The 16,559-nt window shown below is 44.7% G+C and overlaps 1 protein-coding gene across 1 annotated transcript in view; it reads right to left on the bottom strand.

The window, feature by feature from the left end:
* The window catches only part of LOC139560081 (sterile alpha motif domain-containing protein 10-like), a 104,192-nt gene that overhangs the window by 25,314 nt on the left and 62,319 nt on the right, over positions 1 to 16,559 (bottom strand). The window contains exons 2-3 of the mRNA XM_071376580.1: positions 13,430 to 13,611; positions 4,003 to 4,171 (exon numbers count right to left, since the gene is read on the bottom strand). Of these exons, the coding sequence (XP_071232681.1) occupies positions 4,003 to 4,171; positions 13,430 to 13,611 (351 nt within the window). The remainder of the gene's footprint in view (positions 1 to 4,002; positions 4,172 to 13,429; positions 13,612 to 16,559) is intronic.

Here is a 16,559-nt window from a genome sequence, read left to right as displayed (position 1 = left end):
CCAAAAAGTACGATCTTTGTCCCCATGTGCAGTTGCAAACCGTAGTCTGTTTTTTTTATGGCGGTTTTGGAGCAGTGGCTTCTTCCTTGCTGAGCGGCCTTTCAGGTTATGTCGATATAGGACTCGTTTTACTGTGGATATAGATACTTTTGTACCTATTTCCTCCAGCATCTTCACAAGGTCCTTTGCTCTTCTTTTGGGAATGATTTACACTTTTCGTACCAAAGTACGTTCATCTTGTGGGAGCAAAACTCATCACTATGATAACATTTCCATTATTAGCAGCATCTAGGCTGTCCACTTTGAAGAGCTGAGACAGAATGGCCATATAAGGAATGGAACATATATGACCAGGGCCCTGCTACCATTATAACCTATACAGCTGTCAGATGTGGGCGTTAACAAGCAAGAACTGAGATGGAAAGATCGTGATGGAGAAAGGTCAAGGGAAGCTATTTTCATATAGAGGGAGGGGACTCTATACGTTATGCAAAGACAGAATCCTATAAAGGCAGGACTCTGTAATATGAACATTTTGTTTTTTCCATGGAGAGCTTGGCTTTGTTACGTTTGTAATTGAGTCTTTCCATGGAGGGACTCGGCTTTGCTACTTTGTATTTTAAGTCCATTTTTCAATTCACAAGTTCTAGTAAGAGTGTTTTATTTCTGAGTCAATATTACACCACAATCTCTAGGAGACAGAATGTGTCTCATTTCTGAGTGGTATGACGTCTGTGTGGTCCCATGGTTTTTATACATGCGTACTATTGTTTGTACAGATGAACGTGGTACCTTCAGGCATTTGGAAATTGCTCCCAAGGATGAACCAGACTTGTGGAGGTCTACAATTTGTTTTCTGAGGTCTTGGCTGATTTCTTTTGGTTTTCCATGATGTCAAGCAAAGAGGCATTGAGTTTGCAGGTAGGCCTTGAAATACATCAACAGGTACACCTCCAAATGACTCAAATGATGTCAATTAGCCTATCAGAAGCTTCTAAATCCATGACATCATTTTCTGGAATTTTCCAAGCTGTTTAAAGGCACAGTCAACTTAGTGTATGTAAACTTCTGACCCACTGGAATTGTGATACAGTGAATTATAAGTGAAATAATCTGTCTGTAAACAATTGTTGGAAAAAGTACTTGTGTCATGCACAAAGTAGATGTCCTTGTCACACCCTGACCTTAGAGATCCTTAATTATTCTCTATGTTTGGTTAGGTCAGGGTGTGACTCGGGTGGGAGAATCTATGTTTTCTATTTCTTTTGTTTTTGGCTGAGTATGGTTCCCAATCAGAGGCAGCTGTCTATCGTTGTCTCTGATTGGGGATCATATGTAGGTAGTCATTTTCCGTTTGGGTTTTGTGGGGAGTTATTTTCTGTTTAGCTGTTTTGTTGCATGACAGAACTGTGCACTTTCATTTTTTCTACTTTGTTATTTTGTTGCGGTGTTCAGTTTATTAAAAATCATGAACGCTTACCACGCTCCTTCTTCATCCGACAACAGACGTTACAGTGCTAACCGACTTGCCAAAACTGTAGGTTGTTAAAAAATGTGTGGAGTGGTTGAAATGTGTGGAGTGGTTGAAAACGAGTTTTAATGACTCCAACCTACGTTTATGTAAACTTCCGACTTCAACAGTACGTAGCCTTCCCTTTCTTTCCCAAAAACGCAGCGTTTCTTCTTTCTCAGCTCACCTCGCATGAATGGTCTTTACATCTCCTAGTGAGAGACTGTGACCCGCTTCCTGTGACCCGCTTCCTAAAACCCACTTTCTCAGCTCACATCGCATGAATTGTCTTTACATCTCCTAGTGAGAGACTGTGACCCGCTTCCTGTGACCCGCTTCCTAAAACCCACTTTCTCAGCTCACCTCGCATGAATGGTCTTTACATCTCCTAGTGAGAGACTATAACCCGCTTCCTAAAACCCACTTTCTCAGCTCACATCGCATGTATGGTCTTTACATCTCCTAGTGAGAGACTGTAACCCGCTTCCTAAAACCCACTTTCTCAGCTCACATCGCATGTATGGTCTTTACATCTCCTAGTGAGAGACTGTGACCCGCTTCCTGTGACCCGCTTCCTAAAACCCACTTTCTTAGCTCACATCGCATGTATGGTCTTTACATCTCCTAGTGAGAGACTGTGACCCGCTTCCTGTGACCCGCTTCCTAAAACCCACTTTCTCAGCTCACCTCGCATGAATGGTCTTTACATCTCCTAGTGAGAGACTATAACCCGCTTCCTAAAACCCACTTTCTCAGCTCACATCGCATGTATGGTCTTTACATCTCCTAGTGAGAGACTGTAACCCGCTTCCTAAAACCCACTTTCTTAGCTCACATCGCATGAATGGTCTTTACATCTCCTAGTGAGAGACTGTGACCCGCTTCCTGTGACCCGCTTCCTAAAACCCACTTTCTCAGCTCACATCGCATGTATGGTCTTTACATCTCCTAGTGAGAGACTGTAACCCGCTTCCTAAAACCCACTTTCTCAGCTCACATCGCATGTATGGTCTTTACATCTCCTAGTGAGAGACTGTGACCCGCTTCCTGTGACCCGTTTCCTAAAACCCACTTTCTTAGCTCACATCGCATGAATGGTCTTTACATCTCCTAGTGAGAGACTGTGACCCGCTTCCTGTGACCCGCTTCCTAAAACCCACTTTCTTAGCTCACATCGCATGAATGGTCTTTACATCTCCTAGTGAGAGACTGTGACCCGCTTCCTGTGACCCGCTTCCTAAAACCCACTTTCTTAGCTCACATCGCATGTATGGTCTTTACATCTCCTAGTGAGAGACTGTGACCCGCTTCCTGTGACCCGCTTCCTAAAACCCACTTTCTTAGCTCACATCGCATGAATGGTCTTTACATCTCCTAGTGAGAGACTGTAACCCGCTTCCTAAAACCCACTTTCTCAGCTCACATCGCATGTATGGTCTTTACATCTCCTAGTGAGAGACTGTGACCCGCTTCCTGTGACCCGCTTCCTAAAACCCACTTTCTTAGCTCACATCGCATGAATGGTCTTTACATCTCCTAGTGAGAGACTGTGACCCGCTTCCTGTGACCCGCTTCCTAAAACCCACTTTCTTAGCTCACATCGCATGAATGGTCTATACATCTCCTAGTGAGAGACTGTAACCCGCTTCCTAAAACCCACTTTCTTAGCTGACATCGCATGTATGGTCTTTACATCTCCTAGTGAGAGACTGTGACCCGCTTCCTGTGACCCGCTTCCTAAAACCCACTTTCTTAGCTCACATCGCATGTATGGTCTTTACATCTCCTAGTGAGAGACTGTGACCCGCTTCCTGTGACCCGCTTCCTAAAACCCACTTTCTTAGCTCACATCGCATGTATGGTCTTTACATCTCCTAGTGAGAGACTGTGACCCGCTTCCTGTGACCCGCTTCCTAAAACCCACTTTCTTAGCTCACATCGCATGAATGGTCTTTACATCTCCTAGTGAGAGATTTGGGTGTAAACCGTTTCCTAAATCCCACAGTTGAAAAGCTATGCTATGGAACCAGAACTAAACAGAACTATACAACTTGTGTGGGATTTGGTTTCTCAGGATAAGCCATTACCTGTGATAGCGTGGTGGGAGAAGGCCACACATTACCTGTGATAGTGTATGGTGGGAGAAGGCCACACATGACCTGTGATAGTATATGGTGGGAGAAGGCCACACATTACCTGTGATAGTGTATGGTGGGAGAAGGCCACACATTACCTGTGATAGTATATGGTGGGAGAAGGCCAGACATTACCTGTGATAGTGTATGGTGGGAGAAGGCCACACATTACCTGTGATAGTATATGGTGGGAGAAGGCCAGACATTACCTGTGATAGTGTATGGTGGGAGAAGGCCACACATGACCTGTGATAGTATATGGTGGGAGAAGGCCACACATTACCTGTGATAGTGTATGGTGGGAGAAGGCCACACATTACCTGTGATAGTATATGGTGGGAGAAGGCCAGACATTACCTGTGATAGCGTGATGGGAGAAGGCTTCTACATAGGTTAGGTAGTTGTGTGGACAGTGTTTCTTTAGCCACTTGCAGACGTCCTGTTGGGTCCACAGCACCACTGGTTTGGACAGACTGGACAGCGTAGGGCTGGTGTGGTACACAGTGAAGGCTTCCCCTGGATGCAGCTGAAACACACAGAGTATGGGGGTTACAGTGTGTGTGTGTGTGTGTGTGTGTGTGTACAGTATGTGTTTATATTGTGTGAGAGACCACGGAAGGAAGCGTAAAAAAGGTTACGGTATGATGTTTTGTTGTGTGAATGTACTCTGTGTTGTGACTGAGTGATTGTGAACATTATTTCTGGTGACTGAGTGTGTGTCCTTTGTATTATCTTTGACTCTTCCAGGTCAGCTGCCTTAGTGCTCCCAGCAGTGTGATGGCTGTGGGCCCTGCTGTGTGAGATATGACAGTGTCGGTCACCTCTTCCCCCTTCTTAACACTGTTGAGATAGCTGTGACATTGCTGTCGACCCTGCTTCTGCTTGGTAACAATCTCACACATGCATGTACACGTACACGTACACACACACACACATACACACACACACACACACACACACACACACACACACACACACACACACACACACACACACACACACACACACACACACACACACACACACACACACACACACACACACACACACACACACACACACACACACACACACAGCTAGTCTTTTATTCAGCTGGCATAATTACAGAGTTGAATATGTCCATTCATAAGGTCATTGACCGTTAATAAGGTCAGACCAGAGCCAGCATCTCTCTGATGGATTCATGGATTATATTCATACATGCCTCCCATTAATCCAGTCTGTGATTGGCCCAGTGGTTGAAGCAAGGCAATCGGCTAACATCCTTTATTTCCATAAAATCTGCCATACAAACAAAGTTTTAAAAGGATCTCCACCATCACTCAATTTTATATTGCCAACAACAGGTAACTGCCAAAATAAAGGAAACACCAACATAAAGTGTCTTAGTAGGGCGTTGTGTCACCACGAGCCAGAACAGCTTCAATGAACCGTGGCATAGATTCTACAAGTGTCTTTGTAGGGCATTGTGCCACCACGAGCCAGAACAGCTTCAATGAACCGTGGCATAGATTCTACAAGTGTCTTTGTAGGGCATTGTGCCACCACGAGCCAGAACAGCTTCAATGAACCGTGGCATAGAATCTACAAGTGTCTGGAAATGTATTGGAGGAATGTGACTCCATTCTTCCAAGAGAAATCCCATCATTTGGTGTTTTGTTGATGGCGTTGTAAAACACTGTCTCGGGTGCTGCTCAGAATCTCCCGTAAGTGTTCCACTGGTTTGAGATCTGGTGATTGAGACGACCGTGGCGTATGGTTTACATCATTTTCATGCTCATCAAACCATTCAGTGACTCCTCGTGCCCTGTGGATGGGGGACATTGTCATCCTATGTGGGCATAGCCAAAATAATGGCCTGCCCAGCATTTTTATACATGACCCTTAGCAGAAGGGGATGTTAATTGCTTGTACACACACACGCACGCACGCACGCACGCACGCACACACACACACACTGTGTGTTTCAGCTGCATTCAGGAGAAGCCTTCACTGTGTACCACACCAGCCCTACGCTGCCCAGTATCCCTCCCTCCTGCTCTTCTCTCCACTCCTCTCATTCCATGACCATCCATCAGGCTTTATCTCCTCTCTTATCTTTTGTCTCTCTGCCTGTCTCTCTCCTTCCTTCCCTACTCTGGGTTTATAGCCAGTCGTCAAGCTGCGTCTCGCCTCGGCCAGCTCCGTGCTGTTAACACTCACCCTTAAATCCTAGATACCTACTTCTAAAACCACAGCACCTCTCATTCATTACACCAGAAGGAGAGGAGGGGGAGGTGTGTGTGAATGGGTGGGATCTCAACCATGTAAAAGCCATCTTTGACGGTTTATCCCAGTCAGAGGCTAGAGGAGGGGAGGCGCTGGTGTAATGAGTGCGCTGAGAGTCGGGAAGCAAGTACAGGGAGTGAGTGTTTTAATAAATGAACACGAAACAAACGCACCAACATGAAACGGTCAATAACACCCGAGGAAAGAACCAAGGGGAGTGACAGATATAGGGTCGATAATCAAGGAGGTGATGGAGTGTCACGAGGCGCTGGTGCGCTTGACGGTGGTGACAGGTGTGCAGGGAAATCAGCAGCCTGATGACCTAGAGGCCGGAGAGGGAGTATACGTGACAGGTGGGTGAAAGAGAGATGCTTCTGTGGATGATTGTCTTAAATTAAAGATAATGTCAATCCTCTCTGGGCTCCATGTTTTATTGTTGGTATTGTGCCTGGTCCATGAGTATTGGTAGCAATTGAATGTGTAATATTCAGTCATTCTTTGTCATCTCACCCTCTTTTGTCATGCCTATTTATTTTCCTAGATGTGTTCCCTTGTTCCCCTTGTCTCTTTGATTCATTCCTGTATTAATATCTATTCCCTTCTTTCTCCCCTGTCCTCACTCTTCTCTCTCTGGACTATGTTAATCCCCCTGGTCCTATCCTTCAACCACCTCTCCTTCCTGCCTTTCCTTTTAATGTTGTTCTCTAATGTCTTTCACCTCCTCTACTCCCCATCAAGTCCATCCTTCTCCCTCTCCTCTGACTCTCTCTATACTCTCCTTGTCCTCTCCCCTTCCCTCCATCTTGTCATCCCTCTCTTTCTCCCCTCCATATCCCTTCCTGCACTTTTTTTCCCTCTCCTCTCATTTCCTCTCCTTTCCTCTCAGCAGCTCGACCTTGAGTTCTGAGTTTCTAGCAGTCTGTCTGATTGTCTGGTGTATGTACGAGAGAAAGAGAAAGTTTGTGTCTTCGCCACTGCACGTCTTTCTGTGTGTGTGTCCTCTGTCCTCCAGTGGCGTTGAATCAGTGGAGCAGACTCAGAGGATTCCAGGGCTCCCTCCACCTCCACCAATAAGACATTCAGCCTCCTCCCTAGAGCCTGCTAGTCCCGCGCCCTCTGCACCTCAGTAGACACACTTCCCTGCCCCCTGACACACACACACACATCCCACCCTCATTTATCAAAAGGGCTCAGCCAATTAGCAGAGGAAAGCCCTGGAGGTGTGTGTGTGTGTATGTGAGTGAGTGTTACAAAGCAGAAGCAGGGTAGACAGCAATGTCACAGCTTTCTTAACACTGTTACCACTCTCTCCCAATTCCCCTCCTCCCTCTGCAACCCATCTCTTGCCCTTTCGCCTCTGTCTATCACTCTGTCGCTCTTCTTCTTTCACTCTCTCTTCACACTCCCTTCCCTTTGCCTACCCTCATCTTTGACCTTCTCTCTTCTCTCCGCTCGTTCTCTGCCTCCGTCTCTCCTCTCTCTCTCTCTCTTCCCTTTTCATTCTCTTTCTCTGCCTCCGTCTGTCCCTCTACCCTTTCTCTCTTCCCTTTTTATTCTCTTTCCCTCCCTCTTCTCTCCTTTACTGTCATGCCATTATTCAATCACCCCTGTAATATCTCTCTCCACCCCCAAAGTCCTTGACAGACATGTCGCACCATCCTTAATTTCCCCTCACACCTCCTCAGCCCCTACCTCCATCACTCACAATAACCCGTCACATACCCTTCCTCCAGCATATAATATATAATATCATATCATATATCTCCATCCATTCTTATCTCCCTTCTTCTATAGTATCAGAATCGCCCATATGTCCCGATTTCAACAGGACACCTCACACGTCCCTCCCTATATTACGCTTCCTACAGCCTTGCAGCATGTCACGTCTCATTCCAGCATCCACGAGCTCACTTCAGTATTCATTCAGACTCCTTCGCCATTGAGTGAGAGGACTGGGTCCCTGCAAACGCAACCTGTCTCAGTGATACTCCAATGGCTCTCTCTAAGGAGTGCCAGTAAAATGTCCATGATCTCAGTGGATGTGAGCAGACTTCATTTGGGCTGGATGGGATTATTTCTTCTTCCTTCTCTCTCAACTGTCTACAAACTGAATCAAAGAATAAAAACCAACCATCATCTCAATATACACAACTGGACACACTCTTATTCTTCTCTATGCATCCCCGTTCCTTTCTGAAGGAAAAGTGTTATTTGTGTTGTTTCTGCTGCCCAGGGGATCAGAGACTGTCAGTAATGAGGAAACTATACTAATCAGAGGCCAATACATCCCCACCCAGCCATCTCTCTCTCCCTCCCTCCCTCCCTCCCTCCCTCAATATCAATTCAATTTAAGGGCTTTATTGGCATGGGAAACATATGTTAACATTGCCAAAGCAAGTGAGGTAGATAATTAACTAAAGTGAAATAAACAATAAAAATGAGCAGTAAATATTACACAGAAGTTCCAAAAGAGTAAAGACATTTCAAATGTCATATTATGCCTATATACAGTGTTGTAACGATGTGCAAATAGTTCAAGTACAAAAGGGGAAATAAATACAAATAAATATGGGTTGTATGGTGTTTGTTCTTCACTGGTTGCCCTTTTCTTGTGGCAACAGGTCACAAATCTTGCTGCTGTGATGGCACACTGTGGTATTTCACCCAGTAGATATGGGAGTTTATCAAAATTCGGATTGTTTTCAAATTCTTTGTGGGTCTGTGTAATCTGAGGGAAATATGTGTCTCTAATATGGTCATACATTGGGCAGGAGGTTAGGAAGTGCAGCTCAGTTTCCACCTCATTTTGTGGGCAGTGTGCACATAGCCTGTCTTCTCTTGAGAGCCAGGGCAGGCTACGGTGTCCTTTCTCAATAGCAAGGCTATGCTCCCTGAGTCTGTACATAGTCAAAACCTTCCTTAAGTTTGGATCAGTCACAGTGGTCAGGTATTCTGCCACTGTGTACTCTCTGTTTAGGGCCAAATAGCATTCTAGTTTGCTCTGTATATTTGTTAATTCTTTCCAATGTGTCAAGTAATTATCTTTTTGTTTTCTCATGATTTGGTTGGGTCTAATTGTGTTGCTCTCCTGGGGCTCTGTGGGGTATGTTTGTGTTTGTGAACAGAGCCCTATCAGGGTGGCTGACAGGGGGCGTGCTCCTTAGGGTGTGGGATACTCTGGGCTTGGGGTTCTTCATTTGTCTGTTCTGCTGTGATGTTGAGGATATGGTCAGGGTCTGGGGTGGACTATTCTGCTGTGTTCTGCTCTCTCTCTCTCTCTCTCTTTCCCTGCCATTGGACAGTTAGATCCCTCAAATGAACCCCAGTGATATGTTGTCAGCAGCCATAATGTAGAAGTGGACATGGTGTATTGATCTTGGTTGGTGATGGTCTTTCTGTTTGTTGGAACTTCATCAAATATACTTGATAACTACAACCGAGATATGTATTAACTCTTGCAGCATGCAGATGATCCAAAACGGACACCCTTTTGACCAATCAGAATAAAGTATATTTTGTACTGGTTCTTTTGATTATAGAACCACACACACGTGTGTGTGGTGGGACTAGGCTGTTTTTTCACTAAGGTTGTTTCCTTATTAGTGCTGATCTCTGTTAAACAAACCTAAGAGCTCTAATCTAATCAGCTCTCCACACACACACACAACGAGACCAGGACTGCTCGCTCTGCACTGTTGAATCATGTTTAGTGTGTCTTGTCGCTCAAAGCCATATGGGAATCCTACAGTGTGTTCTTCATACTATAGGCAAGGTTTTCAATGATCAATTCTCCATGTATCCACATGGAAACAGCTTGATAATCCATCTTTGATTAAGCCTTCAGACCTATTTTACGGAATAGTGTAGCTGTAAATTATTAAACACTGTGGTGCGTGTTGGCACCATTTTGTACTCTCTCCTTCCTCCCATGATCCCGTTGGCTTACTGGGCAACCAGAAAGTGTACGGTTATGTCATGCTGGCTTTTAGGTCAGGCATTGTAAAGGTCTTAAAATAAATATACTATATATATTTGCCTTTGTTTTCTGCCATTCTAGAAGTGCACAGATGTGTTCCATATTGCATCAAAGCAATATGTGGAACAGAGACTGTCTTTCTGAAGTCTGTTTTTGCATGCGCACATCAACCCCTGATATGCAGGGTCATTTAGCAGACACTCTCTTTTCTTCAATAGCCAATATGCATGTCCTCGCATATCCAATTCAATGTATTGATTTTTCTGAAGGCATTTGAGCCCCAGAGAGAACAAATGGAGACGTTATCTAAAGTACTGAATAGGGCTGTGACGGTCATGACATCTTGTCAGTCGGTGATTGTCAAGCAAATAAATGCCGGTCTCACGGTAATTGACCGTTAATTAACAGAAACACATTGAGCATCTCCTGTCTTCCAAGCATAGCCTACAAGCCACAGATGCAGATCTTTAGAACATGTATATTTTAAAAAGCCGAATAAATCCATGTGATATAGCCTACACCATCACAATAAATCCATTATTTATTTTCGACAGGTCTAAAGAAACATGATATGAAGAAAATGTCATTTATTTCAGAAGAACAGAGTAGCATACTCTGAGTTGTCCTTATGTTTCGGCCTGATCTGGCTATGCCATACGGCTGTGGGCCACACTAGTTCATTTAGCACACAAGATTTGCTTAGAATTCCAATGCATTATTTTATATTATTTTATAGTATGAAGAATACAGTTGAACAAAGCTGAATAAAATAGAAAGGATATTTTCTCCAAATGATTTGAGGGAGTGTGCACATGCGGCTATTCTGTTTTGGAAGGTTATCAAAGAAACAGCTACTCCTAGAATTCTTAATTTAGAGTTATTTATGTAAATTTAGTTGTGATTCAAATGTTGGGCTATATGTTTTGATTCTTAATACATTCTAAGGCTGTATGATGCAACTCGAATGATGATTTGAAAAAAGTTGCATGAAAGGCATGAGCTCTGCTTTGTTTTTTTGCGCAGGCTGTACACACTTCATCAGTCTCTCATTCACAATTGATAATACCTTGAATTTCCCAGCTGCATCCCCTTTGTGTACCCGTAACGCCCCCTTAAAAAATCCATGTCTTTTGCGGCCAGTGGTCGTTGTGCCCTTGGGCTGAATATAATCATTATAATGCCCTTCCCTCCGGCAGCGTGCCAAAGCACCGCTCACTCACATCACTCTCAGTCATGTGATTGAGTCTTTCTTACATGTCTGTCGGGGACGCAACTGCGTGCTTCCTTATCCAATTCAGAGGTGCATACTAAAGATATTGGAAGAGCTGTCCACATTTACTTTGTCAGCCAACAAGATGAGTAGGCCTAACGAACAGCAAAAGCACTAGCCTATGTCAATCTACTATCCCCGTAGTACAAAAGTTGACCTATTCTATGAGAGAAATAAATATTCCTAAACATAGTCTGGGACAGTTGTGGGATGCGATAGATCCCAAATTAATACAACAACTACCAACGAAAAACCTGTTTTTAAGCAATGAGCCTGACACAACAGATGAGAACGTTTTGCTTAACATTTTGATAAACTATTAGGCTATTTCTTCCCATTATAAGCGCAGCAATGCGAACACTGTAGTAGGCACGTAATGTTCCATTAGCAGAAAAACACCCTTCTCAAAAGTGACCACAATGATTATGCAGGTAATGATTTCATTATAAAGGTGCGTTTTTATGTTGAAAAATGATCTTCCCCAAACTTGAAACTCACGCGCTGCGTGTGTGTACAAGTTAGGCTTTTACACCCCTTTTAAAGCGGATTCATGTGGTTCATTAGTTATTTGGCCACTTTAGTTGTGATACTAACCATATCAAAACATATAGGCCTATGGGCTACGTGAGGTGATTTGAAAAAGTCACACAAAAAGCATGCGCTGTTTGCCATTCACAAGAGATAATATATACATCACAAGTGATAGGCTAATATTGTCACCTATCACACTATTATTGATTTAATCTTGTCTTATACATACAGTGCCTTTGGAAAGTATTTAGACCCCTTGATTTTTACCTAATGACCTAATCTAAAATGGATTCGTTTTTCCCCCTCAACAATCTACACACAATATCCCATAATGACGAAACAAAAGGTTATTTAACATTTTTTTTATTTCACATTTACATAAGTATTCAGACCTTTTACTCAGTACTTTATTGAAGCACCTTTGGCAGCGATTACAGCATTTAGTCATCTTGGGTATGACGCTACAAGCTTGGCACACCTGTATTTGGGGAGTTTCTCCCATTCTTCTCTGCAGATCCTCTGAAGCTCTGTGAGGTTGGATGGGGAGCGTTGCTGCACAGCTGTTTTCAGGTCTCTCCAGAGATTTTCAATCGAGTTCAGGTCCGGGCTCTGGCTGGGCCACTCAAGGACATTCAGAAACTTGTCCAGAAGCCACTCCTGCGCTGTCTTAACTGTGTGCTTCGGGTCATTGTCCTGTTCGAAGGTGAACCTTTGCCCTAGTCTGAGGTCCTGAGCCCCCTGGAGCAGGATTTTAACAAGGATCTCTCTGTACTTTGCTCCATTCATCTTTTCCTCGATCCTGACCAGTCCCTGACGCTGAAAAACATCTCCACAGCATGATGTTTCCACCACCACCATGCTTCACCTTAGGGATTGTGACAGGTTTCCTACAGATGCGATGCTTGGCATTCAGGCCAGAGTTCAATCTTGGTTTCATCAGACCAGAGAATCTTGTTTCTCATGGTCGGAGAGACTTTAGGTGCCTTTTAGCAAACTCCAAGTGGGTTGTCATGTGCCTTTTACTGAGGAGTGGCTTCCGTCTGGCCACTCTACCATAAAAGCCTGATTGGTGGAGTGCTGCAGAGATGGTTGTCCTTATGGAAGGTTCTCCCATATCCACAGACGAACTCTGGAGCTCTGTCAGAGTGACCATTGGGTTCTTGGTCACCTCTCTGACCAAGGCCCTTCTCCCCCGATGAATCAGTTTGGCCGGGCGGCCAGCTCTAGGAAGAGTCTTGGTGGTTCCAAACTTCTTCCATTTTAGAATGATGGAGGCAACTGTGTTCTTGGCGACCTTCAATGCTGCATAAATGTTTTGGTGCCCTTCCCCAGATCTGTGGCTCAACACAGTCCTGTCTCGGTGCTCTACAAACAATTCCTTCGACCTAATTTCTTGGGTTTTGTTCTGACATGCACCGTCAACTATAAGACCTTATATAGACAGGTGTGTGCCTTTCCAAATCATGTCCAATCAATTGAATTTACCACAGGTGGACTCCAATTAAGTTGTAGAAACATCTCAAGGATGATCAATGGAAACAGGATGCACCTGAGCTCAATTTTGAGTCTCGTAGCAAAGGGTCTGAATTCTTATGTTAATAAGGTATTTCTGTATTTGTCATTATGGGGTATTGTTTGTAGATTGCTGAGGACTTTTAGAATAAGGCTGTAACATAACAACATTTTGAAAAAGTCATGGGCTTTGAAAACTTTCCAAAGCCACTCTATGCCCACTATACCTGTATGCCCTCTGTGCCAGGTTGCTGCAGTAGTTTGACGGTGCGTGTGTACGTGTTCATCTGTCCCCTCCCATCATGCCAGGCGAGACTGGACCCTGGCCGGCGAGGCGGTTGGTAGCTCAGCTCCTCTGCAGACACTGTTTGCTCCAGGGATGCACGGCAGAAACTGAAGCTGGACGCAGCTGCAGACAAACAGACAGACAGTTTAGTTGATTAAACGTGTGAGAAACATGGATGGACGTCGAATTCTGACGTGAGACCGAGAGCTTGTTGAATAAAATCCCCAGAACCATTCCATTAAAAACACTCTCAGTTATATGTGGCCATGTCATAGTAGTCATAAAACATACTGTATATATAATAAGAGATCACTTACGGAAAATAAAATATGGTTTAAAAATATTCAACTCAAATCCAGGATTAATTGAACAAAACTCTTCAATCTCAATGTGACTACTACTACACTTCTATAACTTACTGTAACCCTGCCCTCTCTCTCCTGCCCCTCTCTCTCTCCCCACTCTCTATTTAGTTCTGTGTATCATAGTGACAGAGACAGTGTTTTGAGCCAAAAGGCCAATTCTGGTGTACACCTGCTCACAGCTGACAAGCCAGAGACTGTTCCGTAGAGCAGAGGTGATAGAGTTCAGAGAAACATTATGGAGAAACGAAAAAAAGGAAAGAAAAGAGACTGAAGAGAGAAATGTATTTCAGAGAGCAGTGATGTCTTTCCTGTCTGCTTCTGCTTTCTCCTCTCTCCTCTCTCCCCTCTCTCTCCCACATCCTCTGCTTTCCCATCTCTGTTGATTCTGTGGTCCCTCTCTCTCTCTGCTGTCCTATGTTGTTCGCCTGTGGGGTTGAATAACACAGAGAGAACAGCAGAAGAGAACAGCAGATAGAGAGGGTGCGAGAGGGGGGGTGAGAAGAGGAGACAGAAGGGCGAGAACGGGAGGAGAAGCATTCAGCGGGCCTTCCCAGACAACTTAGCAGGGAGAGGGAAGGGAGAGAAGAAGAGGAAGGAGAGTGGAGAGTCCTCTCAGTGAACTGTACATCTACTGGTTATGGGCGAAGAGAGAGAAAGATGGCCAGAGAAGGTGGAAGAGAGCGATGGAGAGAGTGGGAGGGAGGAATAACGATTTGGTGAATAACTGAGGAATGTTGGGAGACATAAAACGTGTCTACAGGTTTTAGTGGTTTAAAATCAGCTTCGGATAAAGCTTACCAGCACCAACCATATACCCAAACTATTCCAGTCACTTTGAAAGTGTTCCAGATAAAGTGCTCTCATCAGCCCCTCCCCTTTCACAGTGAACTAAACTGGCCTCTGTTTAATAAAGTGAACCTCCTGGCTAGGGAATGGAATCCACTGTAATATACAGGATATACTCCTCTTCATTAAGGATCCAATGCAGCCATGTTTATTTCAATATCAAATCATTTAGGGGCAACAATTAAGTACCATAATAGCTTCTTAGCAAAGGGCAATTTCTCAAGCAAGAATGTTGCTCGGACTGTCTGGGAGTGGTCTGAGTAGGGAGGGGGAACAGAACATGTGCTGTTATTGGCAGAGAGGTTCGGAACTCTCTTTCTTATTGGTCTATTCACTCATGTATCCCACCAAAACAGGCGGAGATTTCAGGCAGTCTTTTGAACAGGTCTGACACTGAAAGGGCACTATCAGCATTTTCACAATAATTTTCACAATATTATTCCAACCTCATAGTGTGGAAATGTTGATAAAAAACAGAGAAATCACATTTTTGACTGCACTGCTTTAAGACCAGCCACACATGATTAACTACTGTCCCCGCCTTCATTGACACAACACTATAACTGACATCAGAGCTTCTGGATTCATTGGAAGGTCACTCTCAGCTGGAGTGTCTTCTATCCAGAGAAGAAGGTTTGAATGACCCCTGATGTCCACTGCAGAGCACTAAACCACACATCAGACATGTGTGTCATTGGTGAAAGGTGAGAGAGACTCAGAGTCAAAGGGCAAAGCCCAAGGAGATATGTGCAGTCAAATCGAACACAGAATGTTTCTCAGATGACACCATATACTTTCTAATGCAGTACATTTGACAAAAGCTCAGAATTAGTGCTCTTTATGGGAAATCAGGTGTTTCATTTAGTTTTAAAAAGTTGGCTCCAATGTGTGTTTCCTGGTCTCTGATTAGTGCTCTTTATGGGAAAACAGGTGTTTCATTTAGTTTTAAAAAGTTGGCTCCAGTGTGCGTTTCCTGGTCTCTTTTATGATGCAGTCTCAGTTGTATACTTGTGTGTCATAGCACTCTCTCTGTACCTTTCCTATGATTCAGCAGGATAGAGTATATATCTCCTTGGCCATCTGTCTGTCTACATTTATACATATTTGATCAGACTGGATCCAGGCCATCTCCCCCCCTCTCGACCTCCTCAGTAAGTGATGTTGTAATAGGTGCTACCGTCGTCTCAATAAAATATATTATCACCTAGAGGGGAGAGGGAGGAGAGGAGTGAGGGAAGGAGATTAGAGGAGGAGTGAGGGAAGGAGATGAGAAGAGGGGATTAGAGGAGTGAGGGAGGGAAGGAGATGAGAGGAGGGGATTAGAGGAGGAGAGGAGTGAGGGAAGGAGATGAGAGGAGGGGATTAGAGGAGGAGAGGAGTGAGGGAAGGAGATTAGAGGAGGAGAGGAGTGAGGGAGGGAGGGAGGGAGATGAGAGGAAGGGATTAGAGGAGGAGACGTGTGAGGGAAGGAGATGAGAGGAGGAGAGGAGTGAGGGAAGGAGATGAGAGGAGTGAGGGGATTAGAGGAGAGGAGTGAGGGAAGGAGATGAGAGGATGGGATTAGAGGAGGAGAGGCGTGAGGGAAGGAGATGAGAGGAGGGGATTAGAGGAGGAGAGGAGTGAGGGAAGGAGATGAGAGGAGGGGATTAGAGGAGGAGAGGGGTGAGGGAAGGAGATGAGATGAGAGGAGGGGATTAGAGGAGGAGAGGGGTGAGGGAAGGAGATGAGAGGAGGGGATTAGAGGAGGAGAGGAGTGAGGGAAGGAGATGAGAGGAGGGGATTAGAGGAGGAGAGGGGTGAGGGAAGGAGATGAGAGGAGGGGATTAGAGGAGGAGAGGGGTGAGGGAAGGAGATGAGAGG

The sequence above is a fragment of the Salvelinus alpinus genome, chromosome 30, assembly GCF_045679555.1.
Source record: "Salvelinus alpinus chromosome 30, SLU_Salpinus.1, whole genome shotgun sequence".
NCBI classification, from domain to species: domain Eukaryota; kingdom Metazoa; phylum Chordata; class Actinopteri; order Salmoniformes; family Salmonidae; genus Salvelinus; species Salvelinus alpinus.
This window is presented reverse-complemented; position numbering and strand designations above follow the sequence as displayed.